Raw genomic sequence first — 27,947 nt, forward strand, 5'->3', positions numbered from 1 at the left:
TGATGATTAATATCGCCATTACCAAAAATAACCTGTAGACGATTCAAAATTTAACCTTCCCATAGAATGTCCACTAACCTTTCCCATCCTTTTAGGCCTGTTAGTCTACAAACAGCAACTGGAATTGTAATTAGACCTTCGACTTCCCTTGAGTTAGAGAGCTATCCCCACCCCCTGCCATTTCCGCTGAGCCTAGACGTGGGAAAGAGCCTGTTGGGAGGTCTGGCCTGGGCGGGATGACGACTTGCTGACTCGGATCCTGGGCTGTTAGAGGAAGTCCTGTGTGCCAGCGTCTGTGGCCCCCATGGCTACCAGACTGACTTCCGCCGGATCCACCCGCACCCCTCGAGGTGCACCATAGCAACCAGATCTCTGCGTTGCGGAAGCCGGTCTGGAAGGTTACGGTGGTTGCCCACCGCCTACCAACGGAGGGGAAAATGTACAGCCAGCAGTTCGGCAGCCTCCCGCGGGAAATTAAGGGCCCCACCCCTAAAGTGTTGATGGTGGTAAGTGCAGGAACTGTGGTGGGACCCTGCAAGTTTCTCCATCTCCCGGCACTCCTGGCCTAGTCAAACCAAACTGCCCCCTGCAGGGACTTTTCTTTAGTGGCGTGAATATCTGATGTGGCAGCTTGAATTTTGAAAGCAGGATAGTCACCTATCTATTTCTGCCCTCACCCACTTATCCTCCACTATCCTCTTTACCTCCTGACTTATAGTTAAAATAATTCGATCTGTATTTGGAGAATAACCACTTGGGATCTTGGGTTTTTTTTGTTGTTGTTGTTCTTCAAGACACCTGAAGGAGGTATGTCCCCTTGCAATGAGTAATGTGTATCATGGAAAAAAGGGAAACAGGTTGGGAAGCAGATCTGGGATTTGTACTGGCTGTGATTCAGCAGTATGATTATGGGTGATCCTTCATGTACCCCTAGGAAAATTGTCTATGGAAGGGGAATTGGATTATGTGGGATTGTGTGTGGCTATAGAACCTTACCTGTGCCAACTCAAGCAGTAACCGGAAATGGACTAAAGTGTCTCTGCAGACCTGGAAATATGCCAGGTGGTTGCCTCCAAGGCTGGGAGTATGCCAGAGGAAGGCATTGCAGAATTTGATGAGTCTTGCTGAGAAGCCCAGACACTAATGGTTCAGGCACCTGTATTCATTTGTTCCTATCAACTAGTTTCTATAGATCAGAAAGCACCACCATGTGTCATTAGGCAATTATGATTTTTGCCTGAGCCCCTCCTGTAACATCTCCAGCACAGCACTGTAGAAGATATAGTGACTTTGGGAGGAGGTTTAATCTTCATTAGAAGCCTGATCTGTGCGTTCAAGAAGTTTATAATCTAGTTGCAGAAACAACTTGCTCATACATATAAACCACTAAATGTTAACACAGTGGATAATAATATACATTCTCTGTATTAGCATTTTGTGAAAGAAATATCAGTGATAATCAAGGACAATTGTATTTTGCTCCACAGAAAATTTCAGTAAACCTATGGACCTGCTCCCTTTTCTTTAGGTCCAAGGACTATAGAATCTGGAGGTGAAAAGCAGTAAACTGGAAGGTTCTATGGAGTAGGGCTCAATGATAATCCTAGTCAGATTGCTTGAGGGACAGCATCTAATCTATATTTTGAGTTAGCACTCAGGGCCTGGGCCATCTGTAATCTGGTGCTATTACAATTTATATTGAAAACTAATAAGGAACAGGAAAAGAATATACCACTACTGGGTTTCTGTTGTGACAAAAAGGCTCAGGGGTCATTCCAGTTAAACTGGGCTAACTGGGCTGCACAAAATAACTAAACAAGAGACACAATACCTTTTTCTTTGGGGTCGCTGTGACGGTTCCTCTGACCTTAAGGGTCTGCAGGAAGACAGAGCTAGAGCACGGCGCTGACCCCTTTTATTGAGGAGAAGCTATTCAAATGAGGCAAGGGGTCAGATTTCAGGGGGCTGAGTCTATCTTCATGATGTTCATTGTCAGCAGGTTGACTGACACCTGGGTAGGCCACACCCAAGAGCACAGTAAGAGAAGGGGACACACACAAGGCACTTCCATGGAAGATTCTATCCTAAACAGGGCAAGGGGTTATATTACAAAGGAACAGATGAGCATAGCTTCACCCATGGGGCTATAACAAGACACACCCATGCACGAGACACCCACCCTGGAACCCATGAAGGGTGGGAAAAGCTCTGCCACATTTCTGTGACTGAGCGCCTCAGCACCCAGCCCGGGAGTGTGACTCAGTCACGAGTAAGGTTGGTCTCCCATGTACCACCAAATCAAAGAAGCAGGTCTACTGAATACTTTGTGCTTACAGAAGAATTTGGAGGAAAAAAGAGATCAGAGTGGTTGCATCTACTCTTTCTCAGGCCTGTGAGTGTGCTAAGAAATGACAGTGTTGTATTAAGGAAATAATTAAAGTCATCAAGAGATGAGACCTGAACACTAGACAATTCCCCATAAGAAAGCAATAAAAAAATAGAATGTGGTTATCTACTGGAAGGGCATTTATTTTGCTCTTGTGACTGATTAGAAAAGTAAGACTCAAAGAGATTAAGCAATTTGCTTAACACAATTAATGGGTAGAGGCCAGAACTAAACCTAGGATGAAGGCATTGTTCTTTAAGGTAGTAAACTGTAAACTGTATTCCTCAAAATTATAACTGGAGATGTTACAGTAACAAGCCCTCAGTAACTTTGAAAATACAAGCCCATTAGTAGATCTTGTTATCTTGCCTTTTGTGTGGTCCAGTGCTTTGGTGTATGATATGGTAGCCACAAGCCACTTATGGCTTTAGACCACTTGAAATGTAGAGTCACATGCTGAAATAATATTTGGATATATTGGTCTAATAAAATAATTATCAAAATTAACTTCCCCTGCTTCTTTTTACTTTTAAAAATAAAGATACTACAAAGGTTTCATATTTGGTTTGCATTATATTTCTATTGAACAATATGGATTTTGAGCAATGCCAAAGACTGCCTAGATTGGCATCACCTTGGTAGAGAACTATAGGTTTTACTTTATTTATCCAGGGAGTGGGTTCTTTCAAGACTGGAGTCCTGCACTGGATACCCTGAGCCTTATAAGGCTTCCTGGCCCCGAAGCTGCTGCTCATGTTGTTTCTTACCACCCCTCACCCTCATTCCTCTCTTTAGACAAAATGTACCCCTCAGGCTTGTTCCTGTCCTGGCCATTGAAGATAATTGTTTCTAGTTAATAATGCATGGTTCCTGTTCTCATCCTTTGTGTCTACCAGGAGCCCAAGTTCCTGCTCTGTATTTTGCCCAAGGTGCCATGGCCCTGCTCCTGCTCAGCTTTATTGTCACAGAATCTGCATTGTGAAATACCAAAATATTAGAGAATAATACTTTCTCTATAGTTGGATGTAAGGCTTCAAGTAACTCTGATATGGATTACTAGTTACTTTTCATGATCTAACCCTCAATAACATCTGCCTCCTCCTCACCTCAGTCCTACTTTATCTTGTTTAGCTACATCTAAGTGGCCTATATATATTTTTTTCAAGCCCTGAATCTCTATTTTTATTTTTTTCAATATTCATTTTTTAGTTTTAGTGGGCACAGTATTTTATTTTTATGTGGTGCTGAGGATCAAACTCAGTGCCTCATGCCTGCTAGGCAAGCACTCTTCCATTGAGCCACAACCCCAACCCCCAAAGCCCTGAATCTTTTTCATCAAACTATCTTCATATGTTGGTATTCTTTTTTTTTTAATAGAGAGAGAGAGAGAATTTTTTAATATTTATTTTTTAGTTTTTGGTGGACACAACATCTTTATTTTATTTTTTTATGTGGTGCTGAGGTTCGAACCCAGCACCCCGAGCATGCCAGGTGAGCGCGCTACCGCTTGAGCCACATCCCCAGCCCTGTTGGTATTCTTTCCCCTGGAAATATTCTTAGAAAACACCAAGTATTCTGGTGACCCTTCCACTGATGTCCTAAATATAATTTATCAAATTGACTTTCTGCCTCATGAGTTAAAGTTTTGTTACTGAGAATCAACACCCCAGAGTCTCACAACTCACCTAAGGATGACTAGATAAAATTGTTACTAAAAAAACAAAGCATAAGACAATCGATTTCATGGTGGGTCCAGGAGGCACAGAAATTGCATCGAGTCCACACAGAAATGTTGATTGATTGATTGATCAATTCATTCATTTGTATTGAGAAACCAACTATGGTAGAGATTATTATGCTCTTTTACAAAAATCAAAGCTACCCCAGAATATCAGTAGCACAGCCCTTGCGTTCTAACCTCTGGAAATCATAGAAATAGAAATAAAGTTCTACCTCCAGCTTTTTTGAATTTTTCTTTTCCTTCCTCTCCCTTCTCACTTCATTTCTTCCTTAGGGTTTTTCATTAACACAAATATAATGTCTATATATCTAGTATATATTATATGCAGTATGTAATATACTATGTTATATTTGCTATATTATATATAATGGTATATACTATATATTATATAATATGGAGATCTATACAATACATATAGTTCTTATATACTGTATATTTTCCTGTATACTGTTATATATAGCATCTGTTGTATATATACAATATATTACATAAGTCTATAATATATGCTATATATTGTATTGCTATATAATATAGCATATGTAGTAATATATACTAATATATATGATGTAGAGCTATATACTAAGTGTGTGTGTGTATATATATACACACATTTATATATATACACACACTATACTCACACACAGACATCCTACACTTATATAATAGCTCCTTCTCAAAGTATTTTGATGGTAGTTACTATGGTATTTACCCCTGAGAAAGGAGTAAATACCATAGTGGGTGGCAAGATCAAGGTCAGGAATTTAAAGACCTCTAATTCTTGTTCTGTTCAGGTCTACCCTAACTATTCGTACCTTGGGCACATCACTTAAGCAACTGGGTTTGAATAAATAATCTATAGAGTCCTGTACAAATCTTAACTTTATATTTTCATTTACTTTTACTCAAATAACACTTTAGACATACAGTGATCCTTAACCTTTGATGATTCGACTTAAAATTCTTTGATTTTATAATGGTACAAAAGCAACATGCACTCAGTAGAAACTGTACTTTGAATTTTGAATTGGGGTCTTTTCTCAGGCTAGCAATATATAGTATGATACTCTTGAGATGCTGAGCAGAGCATTGAGCCACAGGTCCCAGTCAGTCACAATGTCATGAGGGTGAATAAAGATACTCTGTGGTGTACTGTATTGCTAAGCTGTGAAGTTTAGGTTAGGTGGATTACAAGCATTTTAAAAAAATATTTTATTTATATATGGGCACAACATTTTTATTTTGTTTATTTATTTTTATGTGGTGCTGAGGATTGAACCCAGTGCCTCACATGTGTGAGGCAAGTACTCTGTCACTGAGCCACAACCCCAGCCCACAAGCATTTTTAATGACAAAATTTATTATGATGTAACCCCCACCATAAGTCAAGGAACATCTGTATTTGAAACTAATTTGATGACATCTTAAGTATAAACTCAGAGAATCAAACAATCTATTCCTTATGTGTTTATGGTATTTTTCAGTTGTAACAGGATGTATTAGTTTTTTTGTTTTTTTTTTAATTTTTTTTTATTGGTTGTTCACAACATTATGTATTAGTTTTTTAATATCCAATTGTATTTAGTATAACTATCGGTGGAAGTCATGGTTAATTGAAAATATGCTATTTATTTTTTATTTATTGTAAGTGATAGTGTTTTTTTTTGTTGTTGTTGTTGTTTGTTTGTTTGTTTTCAGAGAGCCAAACCTCCCAAAGTCCAATGGTCTGAACAGCAACATCTGGAAAGATTCCAACGCAGCCACCAGAAGTACCATGCTACTTTGGCCTCCATTAAGGCTAGAGAGCGGGATCGTCTCAAAATTGAGTGGGATCGTCGCAATGACCACAAGTTTTTGCACAACCTTGTGCAAGCAAGAGTCAGGGACGCTATGCAAGGGTTTATCATCAACATTGAAGAAAGACGAAACAGGTAAGGTTTATACACCTGGCAGCCTAGACTATGAAACATTCTCTAAACCACAATTTAATATTAGTCAAATTATCAAGTATAGTAAAGGTCATGGCTGAGTTATTTATATTCAAATTAATAGCTATTGCTTGTTAATATTCTTACTTGTGATAACCTACATTTAGATGGAAACAAAATTATATTGTAAAATTTATGATTAGATATGTCATCCTGAAATTGAATATAACAAAAATCAGTAAAATGGTACACATTAAATGAGAGTTTTAATTTGTGTGTGTATATATGTGTTTGTTTCAGGCTACGTGAATTTTTGGCATCAGAAGAAAATGAGTATTTTGCTGAAATGCAACAGAAAAAAGAAACCATTGAGGAGAAAAAAGATAGAATGAGAGAGAAAAGCAAATTATTAAAAGAGGAGAAAGAAAAAGAGAGACAAAATTTTGTGGCGGAAAAGTTAGACCAGCAATTCAGGTAATGGAATTGGAAAAACACATAGAATCTGAATTGGGCATATTAGAAAAGATTTAAGAATGCTAATTTACAGTTACTGTAGCATCAGGAGGATGTAACACAGTATTCCTACTTTTAAATCTTAGCCCTGAAAAGTACAAGTACTGAATTTGTCTGAAAACTCTGCTCTAGTGTTCTGTGCTTGCTTCCCAGTTAGAATGGTAATACCTAGTGAGATTTTGTTATTGAATATTAGCTGTTAACCTTAGCCTTACTGTTGGCAGGAGGTTCTTTTAAAGCCCTGTCCCAGGGAATCTTTGGTAAAGTCTGGCTCTCCTCCTTAGTGCTGTAGTTTCCACCTGTACCAAGTGTATGCCAGGTTCCCTGCTCTTTCCTGTCTGTTTTCTTGCCTGATATCCTGATCCGTGGAGTATGATCATCCGGATTTCCAATCCATTTCCTGACACAGACCCATGGTAACCTTCTATTTTCAGATCCTTGCATTTTACTGTACTCAATCTGATTCTGTGGTTTGACTTCACAGATCCCTTTTCATCTTGGGCTTTCATTTTGGGATACTCTGATTCTATAACCTGATTTCAGTTCAGTGCCATGCACTTAATAGTGGGAAGGTTTATAGGTTTATAGTGCCCATCCTCTAAGATGACCTATAGTATCACATCATCAAGAATTTGGCAGATGTTTTTAACTTCAGAAACTAAGAGATTTCTTACATCTAAAGAAAAATATTCTGAAAATTTTCAGTGTCCTATATTTTTTCTTAGAGCTACAGTTCTTAGAGCAAGGTCATATTTATAATTTATAAATTATATTATAGTTCCTCGGTTATATTTTCAGTGCTTCTTGTACTTCTAAAGAGGGTGAACATTAAGAATTGCCATTCGGGGCTGGGGATGTGGCTCAAGCAGTAGCGTGCTCGCTTGGCATGCGCAAGGTGCTGGGTTCGATCCTCAACACCACATAAAAAATGAAATAAAAATGTTGTGTCCACCGAAAGCTAAAAAATAAATATTAAAAAATTCTCTCTCTTTCTCTTTAAAAAAAAAGAATTGCTATTGTATTTCTCAGGTTGGTTTGTTCATTTTGCCCTGTTTTTTCATTCATGTCTTTCAATGCAGTGATGATCACATGATGTGACTTATGGAATGTTCCAAATCATCCACTTTATTTCTTTTTAATTTTAGAATAACTGGTTAAGATTTTATAGTTCAAATATTATCTGAAAGTATTTAAAATATAGCCATTGGAAGTTATGAATTCATTCAGTAAGTATGTTTGAGACCTGTATTAGTCAGATTTTCATTGCTATGACCAAAATACCCAATAAAAACAATTTGGAGGAGGAAAAGTTTATTTTGATCACAATTTCAGATTCAGTTCATGGTCAGCCATTTATTGTTGTGGGTGCCAGGTCAGGCAGAACATCATGACACAAGAGTGTGGTAGAAGAAAACTATTCAGTTCATGACAGTCAGAAAGCAGAGCGAGCAAGCAAGGTGCCAGGGAAACCCCCAGTGACCATTTATCTCCAGTTACATCCTACTACTTGCCTGCAGCTATACCCTACTACTTGCCTACAGTTACCACCTGGTTAATCCATTCAGGTGGATCAATCCACTGATTAGGTTACAACTCTCATAGTGTAATCATTTTGCCTCAAAGCATTCTTGCATTGTCTCACACATAAGCTTTCAGGGGATGGTTTATATCTAAACCATAACAAGCCCCTGCTTTGTGCCAAGCTCTGTAGTAGAATAATCAGTTGATTGACTTAAGGAAAATTAATGTCACTTAGGTCATCAGGTCACTGAGTATGAGTGGGAAAAGAGTGCATATATATTAAGCTGGAATCAAAAATGGGTGGTCCAAGAATAACATAAATTCTAAGCTCAAATCTGGTAGAATACTGAGAGAATACTAAAGTTCATTTTTGACAGCACTCAAAATGTAAGTGGTCAGAAACCCAAAGGTCAGCAGATATGAGAAAGCAGCAAATTCTAGCATATGGAGGGAGCAAGACATGCTTCAAAGAAAAACATCTGAAATTTCCTCTCTTTGTTGTTAATAACAACCCCATAAAGTTGCTATTAACAATATAGGCTATCCTAATCCACAGAAGTAAGCTATTGTGGTGAATAGTGTGCACAGTGGCAGATACATAGGGGAAGAGTAAATTCAGACTGCTGAAACTGGAAAGGATGGAAGTTCCAGAGCTTGGGAAGCTGCTGAAGGAGGGCCCTGAAGAAGACCAGAGTAGTGATACACAGGGCCAGAGGGACTTGTCACTCACCTATTCTGCCGTTAGGAATCCAAGTTCCACAGATAGGAGTTTTCCTAGGTCTCAAGCTTGTAAGTAACCAGAACAGGATTCAACTTAGATTTGCAGCATCTGCAAAGAATATCCTCATACCTTGTTTTCAGTGCGGCTTAGACATCCTCTTTACTTGCTGTGAGGGGGAAGATGCTATGGAGGCAGACGGGATACTTGCAAAATGTCTCTCAATGGCTCATTCATATACTCCCTATTCCCTAGTGAATGCTTCTTGGCATATTAAGAAAAATGAATTGTTCATAAGTGATTTGTGCTCTTAAAATATCTATGAATTCAGTGACATTTTACAAATTTCACTTTGTGTAACAATTTTGCTAGTTGGAGGAATCGTTAGAATTTTTAAAGAAACAAATCCATCTTATAATAATTTCATCAATCTAAAAAATCAGGTGTTTTCAGAGTTTTGATTCAACATGGTCAACTCTTCAATGTAGAGCAATAAATGAGTAAGGCTGCTGTATATGGTCTCATTACTGATAATATAATTAAGGCTTTAATACATACATAAAGAAAAATGAGAAATTTCTTCTTTTCCTTCTATTTGCTTCTGTATGGTATATTTACAAGATGCAAATATGTATACACCACACACACACACACACACACACACACACACACACACACACACACAGAGAATGACCTCCAGTCTAGTAAAAACTGCATACACCAAAAAAATCTGAAATCTCCTCTCTTTGCTGGAGTTGTGGCTCAGCGGTAGAGCACTCGTCTAGCATGTGCAAGGCCCTGGGTTCAATCCTCAGCACCACATAAAACTAAAATAAAGGTATTGTGTCCAACTACAACTAAAATAAAATAAAATACACTGCATACACACACTCACAAGACTGGAAGAAAATATACTGTATTTTGTATGAATTGTATGAATACACTACAATTTATTTATCTGTTCTCCAGGTGATAGACATTTTGGGTTATTTCTATTTAGGAATAAAGCTACAGTGAATATTCTTGTCTTTTGGTAGACACATTATTTATTTATGCATTTATTTCTTAGTATAATCAGTGACATTCTTAAAATATTTGATACCTGGAGTGAATTATTTTCAGTGATTCTAGTCTTCTATACAACAAAATTATTTTCAGTAATAATGAGAAGAAAGGATAGCCAATGATTTCTTTTTTAACTTTTAAATGTTTATTCACAAAAAAATGTACGTGTTCCATGTACCTTTCACTCAATTTCCTCCACTGTTTACATCTTTTGTACTCATAGTACAATATGAGAAGAAAAGCGTCAGTAGTACAATGTGAATGTGCACTTCTGTGAGCACTACCACATTCATGATCCACAACTTGAATCCACAGCACCACAAAGATCTGGTGCTACCCTTTTACAAGTCACACTCTCTCCTCTCACCCACATCATTCCCAAGCCCTGTCACCCACTAATCACGTCTCCGTTTCTGTAGTTTCATAATTTTCAGAATGTTTTATAATTGAAATCACATAATATGTGATCTTTTAGTTTCAGTGTAAGCCTTTGAGGTCTATCCAAGTTGTTGTATTTGTCACTAGTTTGTCTTTTTTTTTTTTTTAATTTTTGAGTGGTATTCCATTGTATTGAAACATCTTAGTTTGTTTAAACCACTCACTTATTGAAGGACATTTTGGTTGTTTCTAGTTTGGGGCTCTTTAACAAGTGAATGTAATAGGAACATTGGTGGCAGGTTTTTGTGTAAATGTTAAGTTTTCATTTTTTTAAGGATAATTGCCATATGTTATTTCTGGGTCATATGTGTATGTTTAATTTTTTTAAGAAACTGCCAGACTTCCAGAGTGGTTTTACCATTTTTTTATTCTCACCAGAAATGTATAAAAGAGGCAGTTTTTCCACATTGTTAGGTTTTGGTATTGTCACTATTTTTTATTTTCACTGTTCTACTAGTGTGTAGTGATATCTCATTATGAACTTACCTGTAGCTCAATGGTAAAGCACCCCTGGGTTAAAACCTCAGTACTGGGAAAAAAAGTTTGAAGCCCCTGCTGATCTAAGACACATTTATTTGATGTGGGCACCTTCCTGTGCTTATTAATTCAGCCTTTTTTTTTTGGCAGCAGATGGTCTCAACTGTCTTAGCAATGTTTGTACACTCTGATTATATATTAATTATTATATTAAGGAAATTATCTTAAGGCAACCATCAGAGATAAGCAGAAAGAGGCACATTTTAAAATGTTGACTGGAATATAATAATAGAAGACAAAAGTAACCAGTATATTTATCAAATAGGGACATTTTAAAGTAAACCATGGTATATTTACAGTCTATGCCTTTATTACATAGTTTCTTAACTACAATAAAGATTTGAAGTAATCAATTATATTTTGAGAATTTTGAGAACATTTAATGAGGAATTGTTTCCAATAAAATGTTCAGTTAAAAAAGTCAAGATGCAAATTTACACACAACACACACACACACACACACACACACACACACACACACAGAATGACCTCCAGTCTAGTAAAAACTGCATAGACACACTCACAAGACTGGAAGAAAATATACTGGGATTAAGTTTTGTGTTTTAATGAATGAATTAATTAGTTTTTCGTACTGGAGATTGAACTGAGGGTCACTGAGCTCTATTCCCAGTCTTTTTTAAAATTATTTTTTTATTTTGGGACAGAGTTTTGCTAAGTTGCTGAGGCTGGTCTTGAACTTTTGATCCTCTTGCCTCACCCTCCCAAATTGCTGGGATTACAGGCATGTGTCACCATGCCTGGCAATGTTTATATTTTTGGTGTCTTCATACTTTATTGTATTTTACAGCATTCTGTTTTTGTTTTGTTGTGTTTCATTGGGCACCAGGGATTGAACCCACAGCCTCATGCATGGCTCTCACTGAATCTCATCTATAGGACTTTTTATTTTATCAGAGTCTTTTATTAATCAGAGTCTTGCTGTGTTGCCTAGGTTGGCCTCAAACTTGTCATCTTCCTGCTTCAGCCTCCCAAGTAGGTGGGATTACAAGTGTGTACTACCCAGCATTTTCCAGCTGTTTTTTTTTAAATAATGAATACCTATTAGTTTTATAATTAGAAAATTAAAAAAAGAAAAAAATGCTGCAACTCATACTTCTTGTTATGATTGGGCCTTAGATTTTCATTCACTAAATAACATTTTTTATAGAGTCAGAGTCATAGGATTTGGAAGGAATTTAATAAATTTTCTTGCCTAATTCTGATAGAATTTAACTGATAAAATTTGAGACTGATGAATTCATTTTTAAGTTTTAAGTGTCTTTTTTGTTTTGTTTTTGCCTTTTGGTTTTTTGTTTGTTTTTTTAATACCCTTGTAATTTCAGCTCTTATTGTCCTGTTGGGTCTTCCACAGAATATGAGATAACTACTGATTTCCATTTATGTTACTAATATGATTATGTATCAGTTAAACCAATGATTATTCATTGAGCACTGAGTAAATAGTAAGGAACATATTGAAGAAGTACACTCCTGAGTCCTAGTCCTTAAAAATGATTCCAGTTCAGTTAGGGAAATAAGTCTGATTTTCATTAAATAATGAAAAAATACACAACAATATTTGATTTGGGTGGTATTGCCACCTTTATAATGACTTTTTAGACCTGATCCTTTCTTAGCAACTATGATATCTTCAAAATTTCTTTATTGAACTTATTATCCAACTTTCAGCCTCCTGGTGCTACATTTGATTTAGAAACCAAGAGTGAAAGGACACTTGCAGAGTCCACGCAAAATCCAAAGACTGGAATCTCACGAAAGAGATTTATTGGTAGTAACACAAGGCAAACTGACAAGGCTGTCCCTCCCAGGAGAGCAGCAGCTTGTCGGCACTCACAGAGCAACTTTATAGCTCACAAGAGGAATTTCATAAGTTGCTTCATGAGCTGAGGTGGGGCTGATCGTTTAGCAAACTCATGTTCTTCGGGAAGTTAAGCAGCACTGCCTCAGAACCCAAACTTTGGAGCCTCTAGGTAAAATGGCTCCCGACCTAAAATGGTGAATCTGATGCCAATTTGATCTGATGCCAATAAGGAGGATCTTATATTTTATCAGCACTGACTTCAATCAGAGGTTCTTAAACTGGGCTGTATGCCAGAACCTCCTAGGGTGCTCTAAAAACATAGATGCCTGGGTCTCACCCCTGTATGTCTAATTTTACTCATCCAGCATGAGAGAAGGAAAGATTAGGACTTTGAAAATATACCTAAGTAATTCTAACGTACAGACAGGATTGAGAATCACAGTCTTTAAATTTAAAAATGGGCTCTTAATCTGTTTTGTGTTGCTATTACAGAGTACTGGAGGCTGGGACACTTATAAAGTAAAGAGGTTTGTTTGTCTCACAATTTCAGTGGCTGGAAGGTCCAAACAGCATGATGCCAACATCCTGGCAAGAGCCTCCTGGCTGTGCTACAATATGGTAGAGAAGTGAAAAGAGAACAGGCTATGTACAGAAGGGACACATACGCAAGCAAGGAAGTAAGAGTCTGGGAAGAGGCTGGCATCAATCTTTTATAGTACCCAGAAGACAGCACTAACCCGTTCATGAGAATGGTGGCCCCATGGCCTAATTACCTCCAAAGGCTCCTTCTCTTAAAGGTTCTACCACCTCCCAACACCACCACACTGGAGACTACACTTCCAATACAGGAGCCTTTTGGAATACAGCATATCCAAACTGTAGCAGGCTTGATGAAGAAATTTTGAAAAAAAAATTTGAATTACTATAGCTGAAAGAAAGGATGAGATGTGACATTAACTGAAGATCATCTCCTCCTCCTCCTTCTCCTCCTCTCTTTTTTTCCTCTTCTCCTTCCTCCTCCTTTTTTCCTCTTCCTCCTTCACCTTCTCCTCTTTTACTGAGGTTTGAACCTAGGCACTTTACCACTGAGGAACATTCCCAGTCCCTTTAAACTTTTTAATTTAAGACAGGGCCTCACTAAGTTGCTTAGGGTCTCACCAAATCACTGAGGCCGGCTTTGAACTTGGGATCCTCCTGTCTCAGTCCCCCTAGTCAATGGGCATCACAGGTGTGTGCCACTACACCTGGCTGAGCATTTCTTCTTGAATAGTACATCAGCCTCGGTGTGAAAAGGCACTGGGGCCCCAACAATGGGGCTGTTTTCTCTTCTTGGGCCAAACCCCTTCAGTGGGCATGGGCCCTGTCAGGACGGCAGAAGCAGTGAAGCTTTACCATGGCATGCTGACCCCGCCTTTACCGCTTTCCTTGGAAGTGCATGCAGGGTCTCTTCCATCCAGTCATTAATCCATTTACAATATTGCAGGAACCACTGCTCCTGTGTTTCCTCTAAAAGAATAATTATGGTTACCATTTATTGAGCCTCTGTTATCTGGCAGGTATTTACATCCATTATCCATCATCCTCACTAGAACTTTTGAAAGGCAGTTAGATGAGGAAACAGGCTCAAATAAGTTGAGTTTTTGATCCAGCGTCATATAGGTGAAAGGAAAGTGATGAACTGAGAGATGACGAGCAAGAAATGAAAGATGGAGACGAGGCAGAGATACACATGAGAGCTTATTTATCAGAGCTGACAAATAAAGGCCATATCTCCATAGAGGGAGAGAGGCAAAACAGGGTTGGGGTTCGGTCTTTTATGGGACAGATTCAGGGATTAGATTCAAGGTGGGGGGTCCTAATGCTGATAGTTAAGGAGGGAGTGATGATAAGCCCTTGGGCCGGAAAGAATGCAGAGATGAAGGATTGGTATGAGGGAGTGGTGAGCTTTTCTCAGAAAGGCCCTTGGCTGGGAAAGCAAAATTTTTCTTAAAATGGCAGCTGTCATTTAAGATGGCCATCCAGATGCTAAGCAAGGACCTTACAACAGCAAACTGTAAAACTAGGTTTATGAGCCTTCTTTGTCTGACTTGGGCACCTGTGTTGGAGCAGTGGCTTCCTGGCTGGCCTCCCTACTGACCCTCATGTATTTCCTCAGTGCACATGGTCTACATCCAGGTCTTTCACCTCTCTCTTTTATGACTGTGAAGATATGTGGTTGAATAGCAGTGCCTCAAAAAAGGCTGGGTTTTGACTTTTTTTTTTTCTTCTTTTTAAATTCCCCTTTCAGGGAAGGCTGTGAAGAGCTTCGTACTAAATTGTTCAATATCCATGAGAAGAAGGTGTGTGAGGAGCGGAAAGCACAGGTAGAATTTAATGAGGAGCAGAAGAGGCAAAAATTAGTGGAAGAGCAGATGTTTTCCAGGCTCTGGGAGGAAGACCGATTAGCTAAGGAGAAGCGAGAAGCCCAGGAGGAGAGGAGACGGAAAGAACTGGTGGAGAACACACGCTTGGGGCTGAACGCACAGATCACCAGCATCCTGGCCCAGAAGCAGGCCAAACAGCTGCTGAAGGAGGAGGAGGCGCGCCTCCTGGTGAGCCTTCCTGAAGGTCGGCAACAGGCTGCAGTTCTGGCTCTGCAGCTCCCACAGTCTGCAGGCTGGTCTGTTCCTGAACTGTTTCCTTGAGGCCTGGCTGGTTGGTTCCCAGGGCACATTTCCATTCTTGGACTTTGACTGCTGATTAATAATGTATCCCAGTCTAGATATGCAGAGGTGCTCAGAAGCAGAAGGCTGAAAGACCAATATATCAAAATGTTGAGATTAGTGGTGGGTGATGGGTACTGGAATTAAAGTGACTTCTCTTTACTTTTCTGCATTTGCAAGCTTCACAACTAACTACTTGTTACTTTATAGTAACGTATACACAGCAGTTTTCATAAAGCTTTATAGCTAAGTCATCCACAAAAAGGCAACTTTTATTCTTAAACCCCCCCTGAATTCAGTTGTGTTGGTGTGTGTATGTACATGCGCATGCAGGCACAGGGGCTTATTCCCAGAAACCTCTTAGTCTCATCTCTTAAAGCAAATGTATTAACTTCTTTGTTTTATTTGGCTCTACTGATTGAAGCATTAACTTTATTATTGCTCTACCTTAGGAAAAGGACAATGCACAGATTAAACTTGAGAAGGAACAAGATAAACTAAAGAAACAGAAGGCAAAGCAGGGAATGAGGACTGGTCTTCAGAAAGCCTTACAGGAGAAGATGGAGCATATTCAGCAGGAGTACAGAGAAGAACAGGACCTGAACATGAAACTCTCACAAAAGGCCCTTCAAGACTTACAGGAAGAAGCAGATAAAAAGAAACAGAAAAGAGTAAGATATTTATTTAGTGCCCGCTAAGTGCTGGACAGGATTTCCTGTTGCATTCTCAGTCTTGTGGAAAATGACCATAAGTATGATGGTGCTGCTCTGAGTGTGGTCCATGGACCACCAGTGGCAGCTGTAAGGGCAGGGTCAGCATGTCATAGAAAAGCTTAGAAACAGAAAGTCACAGCATCCACAGCATCAGAATCTTGGCAGGGACAAGGTGAATCCTGATGGCTGCCAAAGTTTGAAAGCTGGAATTTGAGGAGGACATCACTGAGAAAGTGACCTTTGAGTTGAACTTTAAAGGATATGTAAAGTCTTAGTGTCAGACAAAGAGATTAGGGAAAGGCATTCTGTGTTTATTTTGCTGCTTGTACCTTTGGAATTTGTACTGAACTTTGAAGGGGTTTGTGCTTTTCCTACAGCTGCTTTGTTTTGAAGGATTTTGCTTTGCTTTGTGTTTTGGGTAATTCTGGGGAATGGATCCAGGACCTTGAGTGTGCTGAAGCATGTTCTGCATGTTTCAGAGTTCCACCCTTAGTCCCTGTTTTTGTTTTGTTTTGTAGCAGTAGTGGGGATTGAACCCAGGGCCTCAAGCAAACTAGGCAAGTATTCTACTACTGAGCTACTTTGCTGGCCCTTTTAAAATTTTTACTTTGAGACAGTCTCACTAAGTTGCACAGGCTGGCCTCCAACTTGTAATCCTCCTGCATCAGCCTTCTAAGTAGCTGGGATTACAGATATGAACCATTGTATTCAGTTTAACTCTTTTTGGTTTGTTTGGTTTTTTTTTTTTTTTGTTTTGGGTGGTGGGGATTGAACCTAGGGGCACTTTACCACAGAAATATATTCCCAGTTCTTTCCTTAGTTTTTATTTTGAGACAGGATCTCACTATTTTGTTTAGGGCTTCTCTAAATTGCTGAGGCTGGCCTTGAATTTATAATCTTCCTGCTTCAGCCTCCCAAGTTGCTAAGATTACAGACATGTGCCACCATGCCACCAGCTCCTAGTTTTTAATTGAAGTTTTTGTTTTTAGGTCATTATAGATTCACATGCAGTTTTTTAAAATATTTGTTTTTAGGTATAGATGGACACAATACCTTTATTTTATTTGTTTATTTTTATGTGGTGCTGGGGATTGAATCCAGAGCTTCACACATGCTAGGCAAGCTATCTACCACTGAGCCACAACCCAGGCCCCTCATATGCAATTTTAAGAAATCGCATGAGAGAGAGAAAGAGAGCCAAGGCAGGAGGATTTCTAGCTCAAGGCTAGCCTAGGCAATTTAGCAAGACCTTATCTTGGGCTGGGGTTATGGCTCAGCCGTAGAGCGCTCACCTAGCACTATTCGAGGCCCTGGGTTCAATCCTCAGCACCACATAAAAATAAATTAATTAATTAAATAAAGGCATTGTGTCCAACCACAACTAAAAAATAAAATATTAAAAGAAAAAGACCCTATCTTAAAATAAAATTTAAAAAATGAGCTGGGGCTGCAGCTTAATGGTAGAGTACTTGCCTAGGCCCTAGGTTTGACCCCAAGTACTGCAAAAGAAAAAGAAAGAAAGGAGAAAGAAAAAGGAAACAAACAAGAATACAGAGAGATTCATTTGTACTATCTACTCAGTTTCTCTCAAAGGTAATATCTTACAAAAATATACAATGTCAAGGATAGGATAGCATTTTCCTAATGGCTAATTATATTGAGCTACTTTTTATTTGCTTCTTTGCCATCTGTATATTCTCTTCAATGAAATGTCTCTTCATGCCTTTTGCCCATTTTCTAATTGACTTGCTTGTTTGAATTTTTTTTCAGTTGAATTATTTTATTTTTAACAGCTTTATTGAGATATAATTCACATATTATATATAGTTCACCCATTAGAAATGTATAGTTAAGTGGTTTTTAGCATATTTATAGGTAGGTACAACCATTGCCACATACCTATATTTTAAAACATTTTCATTATCCAACTTTCCCTTCTTCCTTACCCTCAAGCCCCAGTCCTAAGCAACTACTGATCCACTTTCTGGCTCTATATTTCCCTGACCTGGACTCTCACATGAATGGAATCATATATGACCTTTTGACTGACTTTTTTACCAAGCATGATGTCTTCAAGATTTATCCATATTATATAGCATTTATCACTATATCCCTTTATATGGCTGAAAAAGATTCTTCTGTATAGATACACCACATTGTGTTTATCCACGTGTCAGTCAATGGACATTTTTGACTATTGTGAATAATGCTACCCTGAAGATCGTGTACTAATTTTTACGTTGATGGATGTTTTCATTTCTTTTGGGCATGTATCTAGGAGTAGTAGTATGGAGTTGTAAGTAAGTCCATGTTGAAGATTCTTGATAACTGCCAACTATCCCATTTTGCCTTCCTACCAGTAGTGTACTGAGGATTCTGATTTCTTTTTTATTTTTATTTTGGTCATCCTTAGTGTATCTGAAGTGATATCTCATTATGGCTTTGGCTTACCTTTTTCTAATGATGAGTGACACTGAGCCTCTTTTCCTGTGCTTATTGGTCATTTGTGTATCTTCTTTGGAGACAACTATTTGAAGTCAGTGGAAGCCATTTGCCTTTTTTTAAAGCCATGTTTTCTTTTCATTATGAAGAATTTTTATATATTGTACATATAAGTCCCTTAAAAATAAATGATTTACAGATATTTTTCTCTTATTCTGTGAGTTGTTTTTTTACTTTCTTAGCATCCTTTTAAAAATTAATTAATTAATTAATTTTCTAGTAGAACGCATTTTGACATATAGTACAAAAATGGAGCACAATTTCTCATTCCTTTGGCTGTACATGGTTCAGAGTCACTCCAGTAATCATACATGTATATAGGGTAATAATGTCTCTTTCTAATGTCCTTCCCATCCCTACAACCCCACTCTACACAAACCAAATTTCCTTCATTCTTTCCTATCTCCTCACCTCACTATGGATCAGCATTTGCTTATCAGAGAAAACATTCGGCTTTTGTTTTTTTGGGATTGGCTTATTTCACTCAGCTTGATATTGTCTAGTTCCATCCATTTACCTGCAAATGCCAAGATTTCATTTTTTAAGGCTGAGTAATATTCCATTGTATATGTATATTTTCTTTATCCATTTATCTGTTGAAAGGCATCTCGGTCGGTTCCACAGTTTAGCTACTGTGATTTGAGTTGCTATAAACATTGACATGGCTGTGTCACTGTAGTATGCTGAATTGAAGTCCTTTGGGTATAAATCGAGGAGTGGGATCATCTTAGTATCCTTTGAATCACAAAAGTTTTGAATTTGATGAAGTACAATTTATTTCTGATGTGTTTTGCTGCATGTGATTTTGGTATGGGGTCTACAACCCTGTTACCTCTTAAGGGTCATGCAGATATGCTCCTTTGTTTTCTTCTTAGGGTTTTGTAGTATTAGCTTTTACATTTAGGCCTTTGATCTATTTTGAATTAAATGTCCTGCCCATTTCCCCTCACAGGGACATGGGGGTGTTGGTGGGTGGGAATGGAGTTCCTCTTGGTGGAATGAGCTGTCTGCGGAATAAAAGCTAAAAAACGTTAAGTGGTGAAGAAACCATAGGACCAGAAAGTAATTTTAAAAGTGGGTGTGGGACGGGCTAGCCCATCTTAGGGATGAAGCTGCCACAATAAAAAGAGCAAAATGGAGCCCGTGCTTGCTTTGTTTATATTGGGGAACATCAAAGGTTTTCCATGGAATGTTCTTTGCCAAATAAGGTAGGAGGTGGGCTGGCCAGTTCCCAGAGGTACAAGCGGGGTCTTCCTAGTAGAGCAGAGATAGAGGTCATGTGCCTTGGGCAACATAATGCACTCGGGGGAGCCAGGATAGTTCCCAAGGAAAAACCTAAATTTCCATGGCTCCATACCGAGTAAAAACTCTCAAGTAATTTACGAGTGGCTCCCTGCAAAATGTTGTATATTGTGTGAAATAAGGTTCCAACTTAATTATTCTTCATGGGCTATCCAGTTATCCTAGCCTAGAACCATTTGTTGAAGAGACTGTTTTTCCCCTGTTGAATTGCCTCAGCATCCTGGGTCAAAAATCAGTGACAGTAAAGGTTTATTTCTGGATGAACTCTCAGTTCTATTCTGTCATTCTATGTGTCTGTCCTTATGCCAGTCTCACATATCTATTATGTCTTGATTACTGTAGCTTTGTAGTAAGTTCGACATCAGGAAATATGAAGCTCCAATTTTGTTCTTTTTCTAATTGTTTGAGCTGTCCAGCTTGTCAACTTCTGCAAAGAAGCCAATGGAATTTTGATAAGGATTGGATTGAATCTTTAAATCAATTTGGGGAGTATTGGCATTTAAAAGGTATTATCTTCTGATCCATGAACTTGGGATGTATTTCACTTTATTTAACTAATTTTTTTCAATAATATTTCTTAGTTTTAAAAATATACATTTCATCTTTTCATTAAAAGCTTGATTGAAAACTTAAAAAGAACATACATTTCATAATTCTTTTGTTAAATTTATTCCTAAGCATAAAATTCTTATTGCAAATGAAATTCTTAATTTCATTTTCAGATTGTTTATTGCTACAGAATAGAAACACATTGGACTTTTATATATAGATCTTATATCTTGTAGCATTGCTAAATTTATTAGTTTTAAACTATTTTAATGGATCACTTAGGTCATTCTTCTGTTTTGAAGTTCAGATTACCTCTTCATAGGTTAGGAGTCCCTTTAAGTTGGCTGCCATGCTCTTGATATTACCCAGTAGTCCGTGATAGTTTTCCTGCTTTATGACACAATAAAATGTCTAGGTTCATGTTGTTCAATTTCTGCCCAGTCCTAGAATCAGTCATTTCCCCCATTTTAGTGAGAAACTGTAAATTTAATAACAACTACAACCTAGGTATTAGATGAACTCATTGCTATTGGGTTATCACTGTTATCTGGCAGTAGCTAACTAAAAATGTCTTCATGAAAAGAAATAGTTTTCAACCTTAGCTGCACATTATGATCACCTGGGGAAGTTAAAAGCTATCCCTTAAACAAGAATTTCTAGGGTTGAAATTCATCCCTCAATACTTTATTATTTATTTATTTTGCCAGTGCTAATAATAGAACCTGGGCTTTGTGCATGGTAGGCAAGCACTGTACCATTGTGCTACAGCCCTAACCTCTCCTCAATATTCTTTTGTTTCTCCAGGTGATTCCAAACTGTAGCCAAAATTCATAACTGGTATTACAAAGTTTTGTCATTACGTATCATCAAGACGGCATTAAATTATAAGTGACTTAATTTACCTGATTAAGATTTCATCAACCTAATTGTAATAAATGAAAATAAAGCTGTATCATTGAAAATGATTCAGCGACTTCTTTGAGAAATACTTTAAATACTTTAAGAAAGTATCTGAATTAATGTATTCAAAATGCACTACCAAGCATTTCAAACAATTGCAAAGAACAATACAATGAACCCCCTTGTGTCTATTACCCAGCTTCAACAACCATCAACTCATGACTGTTCTTATTTCGTCTATACTCACCAGCATTCCTGAGTATTTTGAATTAAACTCAAGACACAGTAGTTCTTCTGTGAATGTTTCAGTATGTAGCTGAAAGGTTGGGATTATAGATTCAAAAGATTGCTTTTAAACTTATCATTAATATCTTTACCAGGTCTAAAATTCTAATAAATGAATTAATTTTTATGTTATGTAGGGAGATATGGCAAGAGAACAGAAGATATATTATAAATATTTGCTACAGCGACGTGAGGAAGAAAAAGCTCAGGAGAAAGAATTGGACAGGATATTAGAAGAAGAGAAGGAAAAGAAGATGGCTGAGAAGGACAAGCAGCTGAGGCTTGAAAAGGAGGCGAGGAAACAACTCCTGAATGAGGTTATGTGTACAAGAAAACTCCAAGTTCAAGAAAAGTGTAAGGAACTAAATTACAATTATTTTATACTGTACCCTTACTTCAGTTTAAGTACAACCAAAATATTTAAGTCGATGTGTGTGAAACACCATGAGCCGAGCACATTACAGTAGGTTCCTGCTTTTGTTAATCTTACCTACTTCAAACATGAGACATAAACGCGAAGAATTTCATATCCCAGCAGTTGATGAGTAGTCCCAGGAGAGATGTTCTCAAGGTTAAAGGAGCGGCATGTTATTTGAATACCATGTGCCTTGATAATTGCATAGGACAGAAGGGTGGGGGACACAGACACAGTTCCTCCTCCTCCCTTTTATTTGTCCCTCTTTTCTTTCTGAAGGTGTTTCCATACCTCCATAGCTTTGTTTAAGTAGTTTTTTTCTTCCTATGATGCTCTTGATCTTGAAAATTCCTAGATACCCTTCAAGGCCAGCTCAAATGTCTCATTCCTTGAGAGACTTTCTTGTTTCAGAGAAATGAATCGTCTTCTTAGGACTTTCACTGTGGCTTGTTCACATCTCAGATGACCCACTGGCCAAGATGGTGTCTGTCTAGATACTATACTCTAAGTTCCGGGAATCCTTCCCCTTCTTTTTACCTGCATTCAGTTCACATCGATAACTGGGTTTCTCTTTCATAAAGGTAGATTAAGTTATTCTTTGAAGGTAAGCTTTGAAAGTTTTATTTGTATGTAGTTGATCTTGTCCCTGCACATAGTATCAACCCTGTGAGATGCTTAAGTGGACTTATGGCTACCATTAATCTTATAGCCACTTGTATCTCTTATAGTACACTACACAACACCATTATATTCCCTGAGCTTTAAACAATGCTTGGACACAGGGTAATGTTTGTAGAGAGGGTAAACTGACATCTTCAGATTTCTGCTATTTGCCAGAGAAGCAATATAGGAACATATTTACCATTAGGATACCATTATATTTCACACAAGTGGTCTTTGCAAGAGAAAGTTCATCCCAGTTCCGCTGAATAATTCTCACTCCAACAATTATAATAAACGTTAACTCAATATTAGATGAAATTTTGAGAAAATGAAAAGAAAGGGTTGTGTATGTAGCTTAGGGAAGGGTACTTGCCTAGCATGCATGAGGCCCTGGGTTTGATCCCCACACCACCAAAAATAAAAGTAAAGAAAATGATAACAAAGCTTATAAACTGAAGATGTTTTTATATTCATCGGTCATAAATGGTGAAATTATTGAGAACACATGGAAAATTTAAATATTTGAGGCCATTTTTATGAAGAAGAAAACAAAATCTACCATAATTTCACTACCTAGGAATTCATCACTGTTCACAAATTTTGAGTATTTCCTTCTAGTATTTTTACTACATATAGAGAGTTTTTTCTCAAAAATCTGGATCATGTGACTGATTGTATTTAGTCATTTGTAAACTCTCTTTGCTTCTTTTGTCTTTTTTTCCATTGTGATGCTTAAGTTTCTAAAAATGATTTATAAGGGTTTTATATACTTTTAAAAATATTTATTTTATAATAAGCTCTCTTATTAACATAAATGGCATAAAACTCTCCTTGTCCTCAAGAGGAGTAAAGTGAGGCACGTTTTAACATTGCTAATGTTAATTTAACATCTGGTATTAAAAAGGTTACTTATAAATTTTCATGAAAAATGGTTAAGAGGAAATCTGTGTAGATCATAGTACTTAAGAGCCTAGGCTTATTTACTCTGGAGAGAACTACTTCTTCCTTCTTGATCCAAGATCAAGCCCAGTGATTCTAAGTTCTAAAGACAGTATGACTTTGGTGCCAAGAAAGATACCAGCAGATTTTGTCTAAAAAAGTCATTTGCCTTTCTCAGTACAACGAAAAGCCAAAGAAGAGGAAGAAAATGCTATGGAACAGGAACGCATAAACGAAGGTCTTAAAGAACTTAACTGTGAAGAGAAGCAGAATTTTGCGAGGTATAGTTTTGTGTTTTTTATTATCATTTGTTTCCTAAATTTTTAACAGAGAGAGAAAATTTGCCATAATTCATACATTATTCATATTATCTTATGTTACCTTTTTCCTTCTAGAAGCTCAAAACTATTAACAAAATTTTATGTTAAAATAGGCACCAACTGTCTTGGTGAAATAAAATTCCATTGTCATTATTTATATTATTATAAATATAAGATCATTATTTATATTCTTATATTATACACATTGGTTATAAAAGCTATATTAACATCTTAAAATATAAATACATTTGAAATAGATTTTTTAAAATAGGCAATGTGATGAGTGCCTATAATCCTTGCTATTTGGGAGGCTAAGGCAGGAGGATCCATAAATTAGAGGCCAGCTGGGGCAACTTAGGGAGATCCTGTCTCAAAACAAAAGTTAAAAAGGGCTGGAGATGTAACTAAGTGAGTTCCTCTGTGTTAAAAAACATTTTTTTTTTCATGGAAATAAAGCAGAATTGTAGTTACTTGGGGCAGAAGGGAGGTAGAAAAGAAGGGGAATTGTTTATTCAAATGGAAAAATTCTGGAGTTCTCTTTCATAACAGTGTGACTATTCTTAACTTCTGAACTGTACACTTAAAAATGGTTAGGATGGCAAATTTTGTTGCATTTTTTAAAGTTGTAGAATGGCACCATACTTTTATTTTATTTATTTATGTGGTGCTGAGGATCGAACCCAGTGCCCCACGCATGCAAGACAAGCACTCTACCACTGAGCCACAACTCCAGCCCTGTTGCAGTTTTTAATACAAGAAAAAACACATTCTGCATTTTTTAAAAGTGTCTTATATGTTCAAAATGAGATTTATATATGCAAGAAATTATCTTATTAATGCTAAACAGAATGGTAGAACGAGGCTAACTTATCCACCCAGTCCTCAGCAATGCCAGACCACTGCAGGCCTCCCCTGCATGGATCTGGAGCAAAATAGAAAACGAGCAGGCCAGTTTCCAAGAGGACAAGGGAAAAGCTCAAGTGGCATGCCATTTTCTCTCCCATTTTACTGATAGATAAGTTACTTTTTCCTTGGAGAAGAATGAGGGATGGAATTGAGACTAAGGACTCCCTCTACTCAGCAGTAAATATTTTGAGAAGTGTAGAAGAATTCCTTCTCTAAAATCATATTTGTCATAAGATTATTTTTTAATTTTTATTTTAAATTATTTTTTAATTATTTTTTAATTAAGAATGCATTATAATTCATATTACACATATAGAGCACAATTTTTATATCTGGTTGTATACCAAATTATATTTGTTCTCATGTATATACTTTGGATAATGATGTCCATCTCATTCCACCATCATTTCTAACTCCATGTTCCCTCCCATCCCCTCTCTTCCCTTTGACCTACATTAGAGTTTGTCTATTCCTCCCATGCTCCCCCTCCCTACCAGACTATAAATCAGCTTCCCTATAGCAGAGGAAACATTCGGCATTTGATTTTTTGGGATTGGCTAACTTCATTTAGCATTATCTCCTCCAACTCCATCTATTTACCTGCAAATTTCATGATTCTATTCTCTTTTATTGCTAAGTAGTATTCCATATATATATATATATATATATATATATATATAATATATATATATATATATATAATTTTTTATTCCATTCATCTACTGAAGGACATCTAGGTTGGTTCCACAATTTAGCTGTTGTGAATTGTGCTGCCATAAACATTGATGTGGCTGTGTCCCTGTAGTATGCTATTTTTAAGTCCTTGGGTATACACCAAGGAGAGGGATAGCTGGGTCAAATGGTGGTTACATTCCCAGTTTTCCAAGAAATCTCCATACTGCTTTCCATATTGGCTGTACCAACTTGCAGTCCCATCAGCAGTGTATGAGTGTGCCTTTTCTCCCACATCCTTGTTGTTTGTATTCTGAATAAGCTGCCATTCTGACTGGAGTGAGATGAAATCTTAAAGTAGTTTTCATTTGCATTTCTCTAATTACTAGAGATGATGACCATTTTTTTCATATATGATTGATTGTATATTACCTTCTGAGAAGGGTCTGTTCAGGTCTTTGGTCCATTAATTGACTGGGTTATTTGTTTTTTTGGTGTTTAGCTTTTTGAGTTCTTTATATACCCTAGAGATTAGTGCTCTATTTGATGTGTGAGGGGTAAAAAAATTCTCCCATTCTGTAGGCTCTCTCTTCACCTCACTGATTGTTTCTTTTTCTGAAAAGAAACTTTTAGTTTGAATCCATCCCATTTATTGATTCTTGATTTTAATTTTTATGTTACAGGAGTCTTATTAAGGAAGTTGGGGCCTAACCCAATATAATGGAGATTAGGGCCTACTTTTTCTTCCATTAGACATAGGGTTTCTGGTATAATTCCTAGGTCCTTGATCCACTTTGAGTTGAGTTTTGTGCATGGTGAGAGGGTTTTAATTTCATTTTGTTGCATATGGATTTCTACTTTTCCTAGCACCATTTGTTAAAGATACTATCTTTTCTCCAGTGTATGTTTTTGGTGACTTTATCTTTGTAATTTGGTGGGTTAGTCTCTGTGTCCTCTATTCTGTTCCATTGGTCTACCAGTCTCTTTTGGTGCCAATACCATACTGTTTTTTTATATTGCTCTGTAATATAGTTTAAGGTCTGGTATAGTGATGCCACCTGCTTTACTCTTTTGCTAAGGATTGCTTTAACTCTTCTGGGTCTTTTATTTTTCCAGATGAATTTCATGACTGCTTTTTCTATTTCTATGAGGAATGCCATTGGGATTTTTGATTGGAATTGCATTAAATCTGTATAGTGCTTTTTGTAGTATGATCATTTGACAATATTAATTCTGCCTATCCAAGAACAAGGTAGATCTTCCATCTTCTAAGGTCTTCTTTGATTTCTTTCTTTAGGGTTCTGTACTTTTCATTGTATAGGTCTTTCACCTTTTTTGTTGATTCCCAAGTTTTTTTTTTTTTTTGAGGCTATTGTAAATGGGGTAGTTTTCCATATTTCCCTTTCAGAAGATTTGTCACTGATATACAGAAATGGGTTTGATTGTCATAAGGTCATAAGGATTATGTGTAATAAACCCATTGTTTCTTATGTCATCCATTTCTTTCCCACTAACCCTGATTTTTTCCCATACATTTTATTGTGAAAAATTTCAGCTACAAAGGAAGCTTTCCTGATTTTTTATAAAAACATTTATTTTTTAGTTGTAGTCAGACACAATACCTTTATTTTATTTATGTATTCGTATGTGGTGCTGAGGGTCAAACCCAGGGCCTTGCATGTTCTAGGCTAGCACTCTACTGATGAGCCACAACCCAGTCCTAAAACTTTCCTGATTTTAATGGGAATCATAATTTGACTTCACAGATCAAATTTTATTAAAGTGCTCTAAATCCAAATGCTTATGACTTTTATAACTTTGTACTTTGGCATTTCTAATCCTTTAGACGCTATGCGGTAGCCCAGGAGTATAGGAAGCAACTTGAGATGCAAATAGCCTACCAGCAGCAAGCCCGTGAAGCAGAGAAGGAAGAGCAACGGCGAGAGTTTGAAACAGGAATGGCAGAAAACAAGATTTTCCTGGACAAGATCCAGGAGCTCCTGACCAACCATCAAGTGTTGCCCCGAAACATTCATCCCTGGAGGAGGGCATGCCCTGATAAGCTTCCATCATAGCTTTTAAACATCAGTGCATCTTTTCTCAATATTTTAATGTTATTCTCTGAATTTGTATAATGTATTTTACATAATTTTATTCCTTCAAATAAATTTATTTCATTTTTGGAGTTTATGGACTTACAAATCTGAATGTCCAACTTCATATCACAGTTTTTCTCCTGACTTGCCCCCCATGCTTCCCTGTAACAGGGGTCCATTTCATACTTTGAGTCTGAATCTTGCTGCTTGACCACTGACGGCTTATTTAAAAACTGATATATGATGTGACTGAGTCACATTCCCTGGCTGGGTGCTGAGGCGCTCAGTCACAGAAATGTGGCAGAGCTTTCCCCACC

At 37.4% G+C, this 27,947-nt stretch overlaps 1 protein-coding gene across 1 annotated transcript; it reads left to right on the top strand.

Annotated features, from left to right (window-relative positions):
• The first annotated feature begins 125 nt into the window (after window positions 1-125).
• On the top strand, window positions 126-27,719 carry Cfap53 (cilia and flagella associated protein 53). Its single transcript, XM_005323098.4, has 8 exons — window positions 126-506; window positions 5,823-6,055; window positions 6,353-6,526; window positions 14,954-15,257; window positions 15,821-16,039; window positions 21,757-21,973; window positions 23,815-23,917; window positions 27,381-27,719. Exons 1-8 carry the CDS (start codon window positions 438-440, stop codon window positions 27,607-27,609), a joined length of 1,548 nt encoding a protein of 515 aa, XP_005323155.1. The 5' UTR covers window positions 126-437; the 3' UTR covers window positions 27,610-27,719.
• The last annotated feature ends 228 nt before the right edge of the window (window positions 27,720-27,947 follow it).

Source organism: Ictidomys tridecemlineatus, chromosome 13, assembly GCF_052094955.1.
Source record: "Ictidomys tridecemlineatus isolate mIctTri1 chromosome 13, mIctTri1.hap1, whole genome shotgun sequence".
NCBI lineage: Eukaryota > Metazoa > Chordata > Mammalia > Rodentia > Sciuridae > Ictidomys > Ictidomys tridecemlineatus.

What these genes read in the sequence shown, in the direction of transcription:
- Cfap53 (XM_005323098.4), top strand. Translation starts at nt 438, where the DNA reads ATGTACAGCCAGCAGTTCGGCAGCCTCCCGCGGGAAATTAAGGGCCCC. An exon ending in CCCCTAAAGTGTTGATGGTG is followed by an intron (nt 507 to 5,822) that starts GTAAGTGCAGGA and finishes GTTTGTTTTCAG; the next exon opens with AGAGCCAAACCTCCCAAAGT. An exon ending in GAGAAGCAGAATTTTGCGAG is followed by an intron (nt 23,918 to 27,380) that starts GTATAGTTTTGT and finishes CTAATCCTTTAG; the next exon opens with ACGCTATGCGGTAGCCCAGG.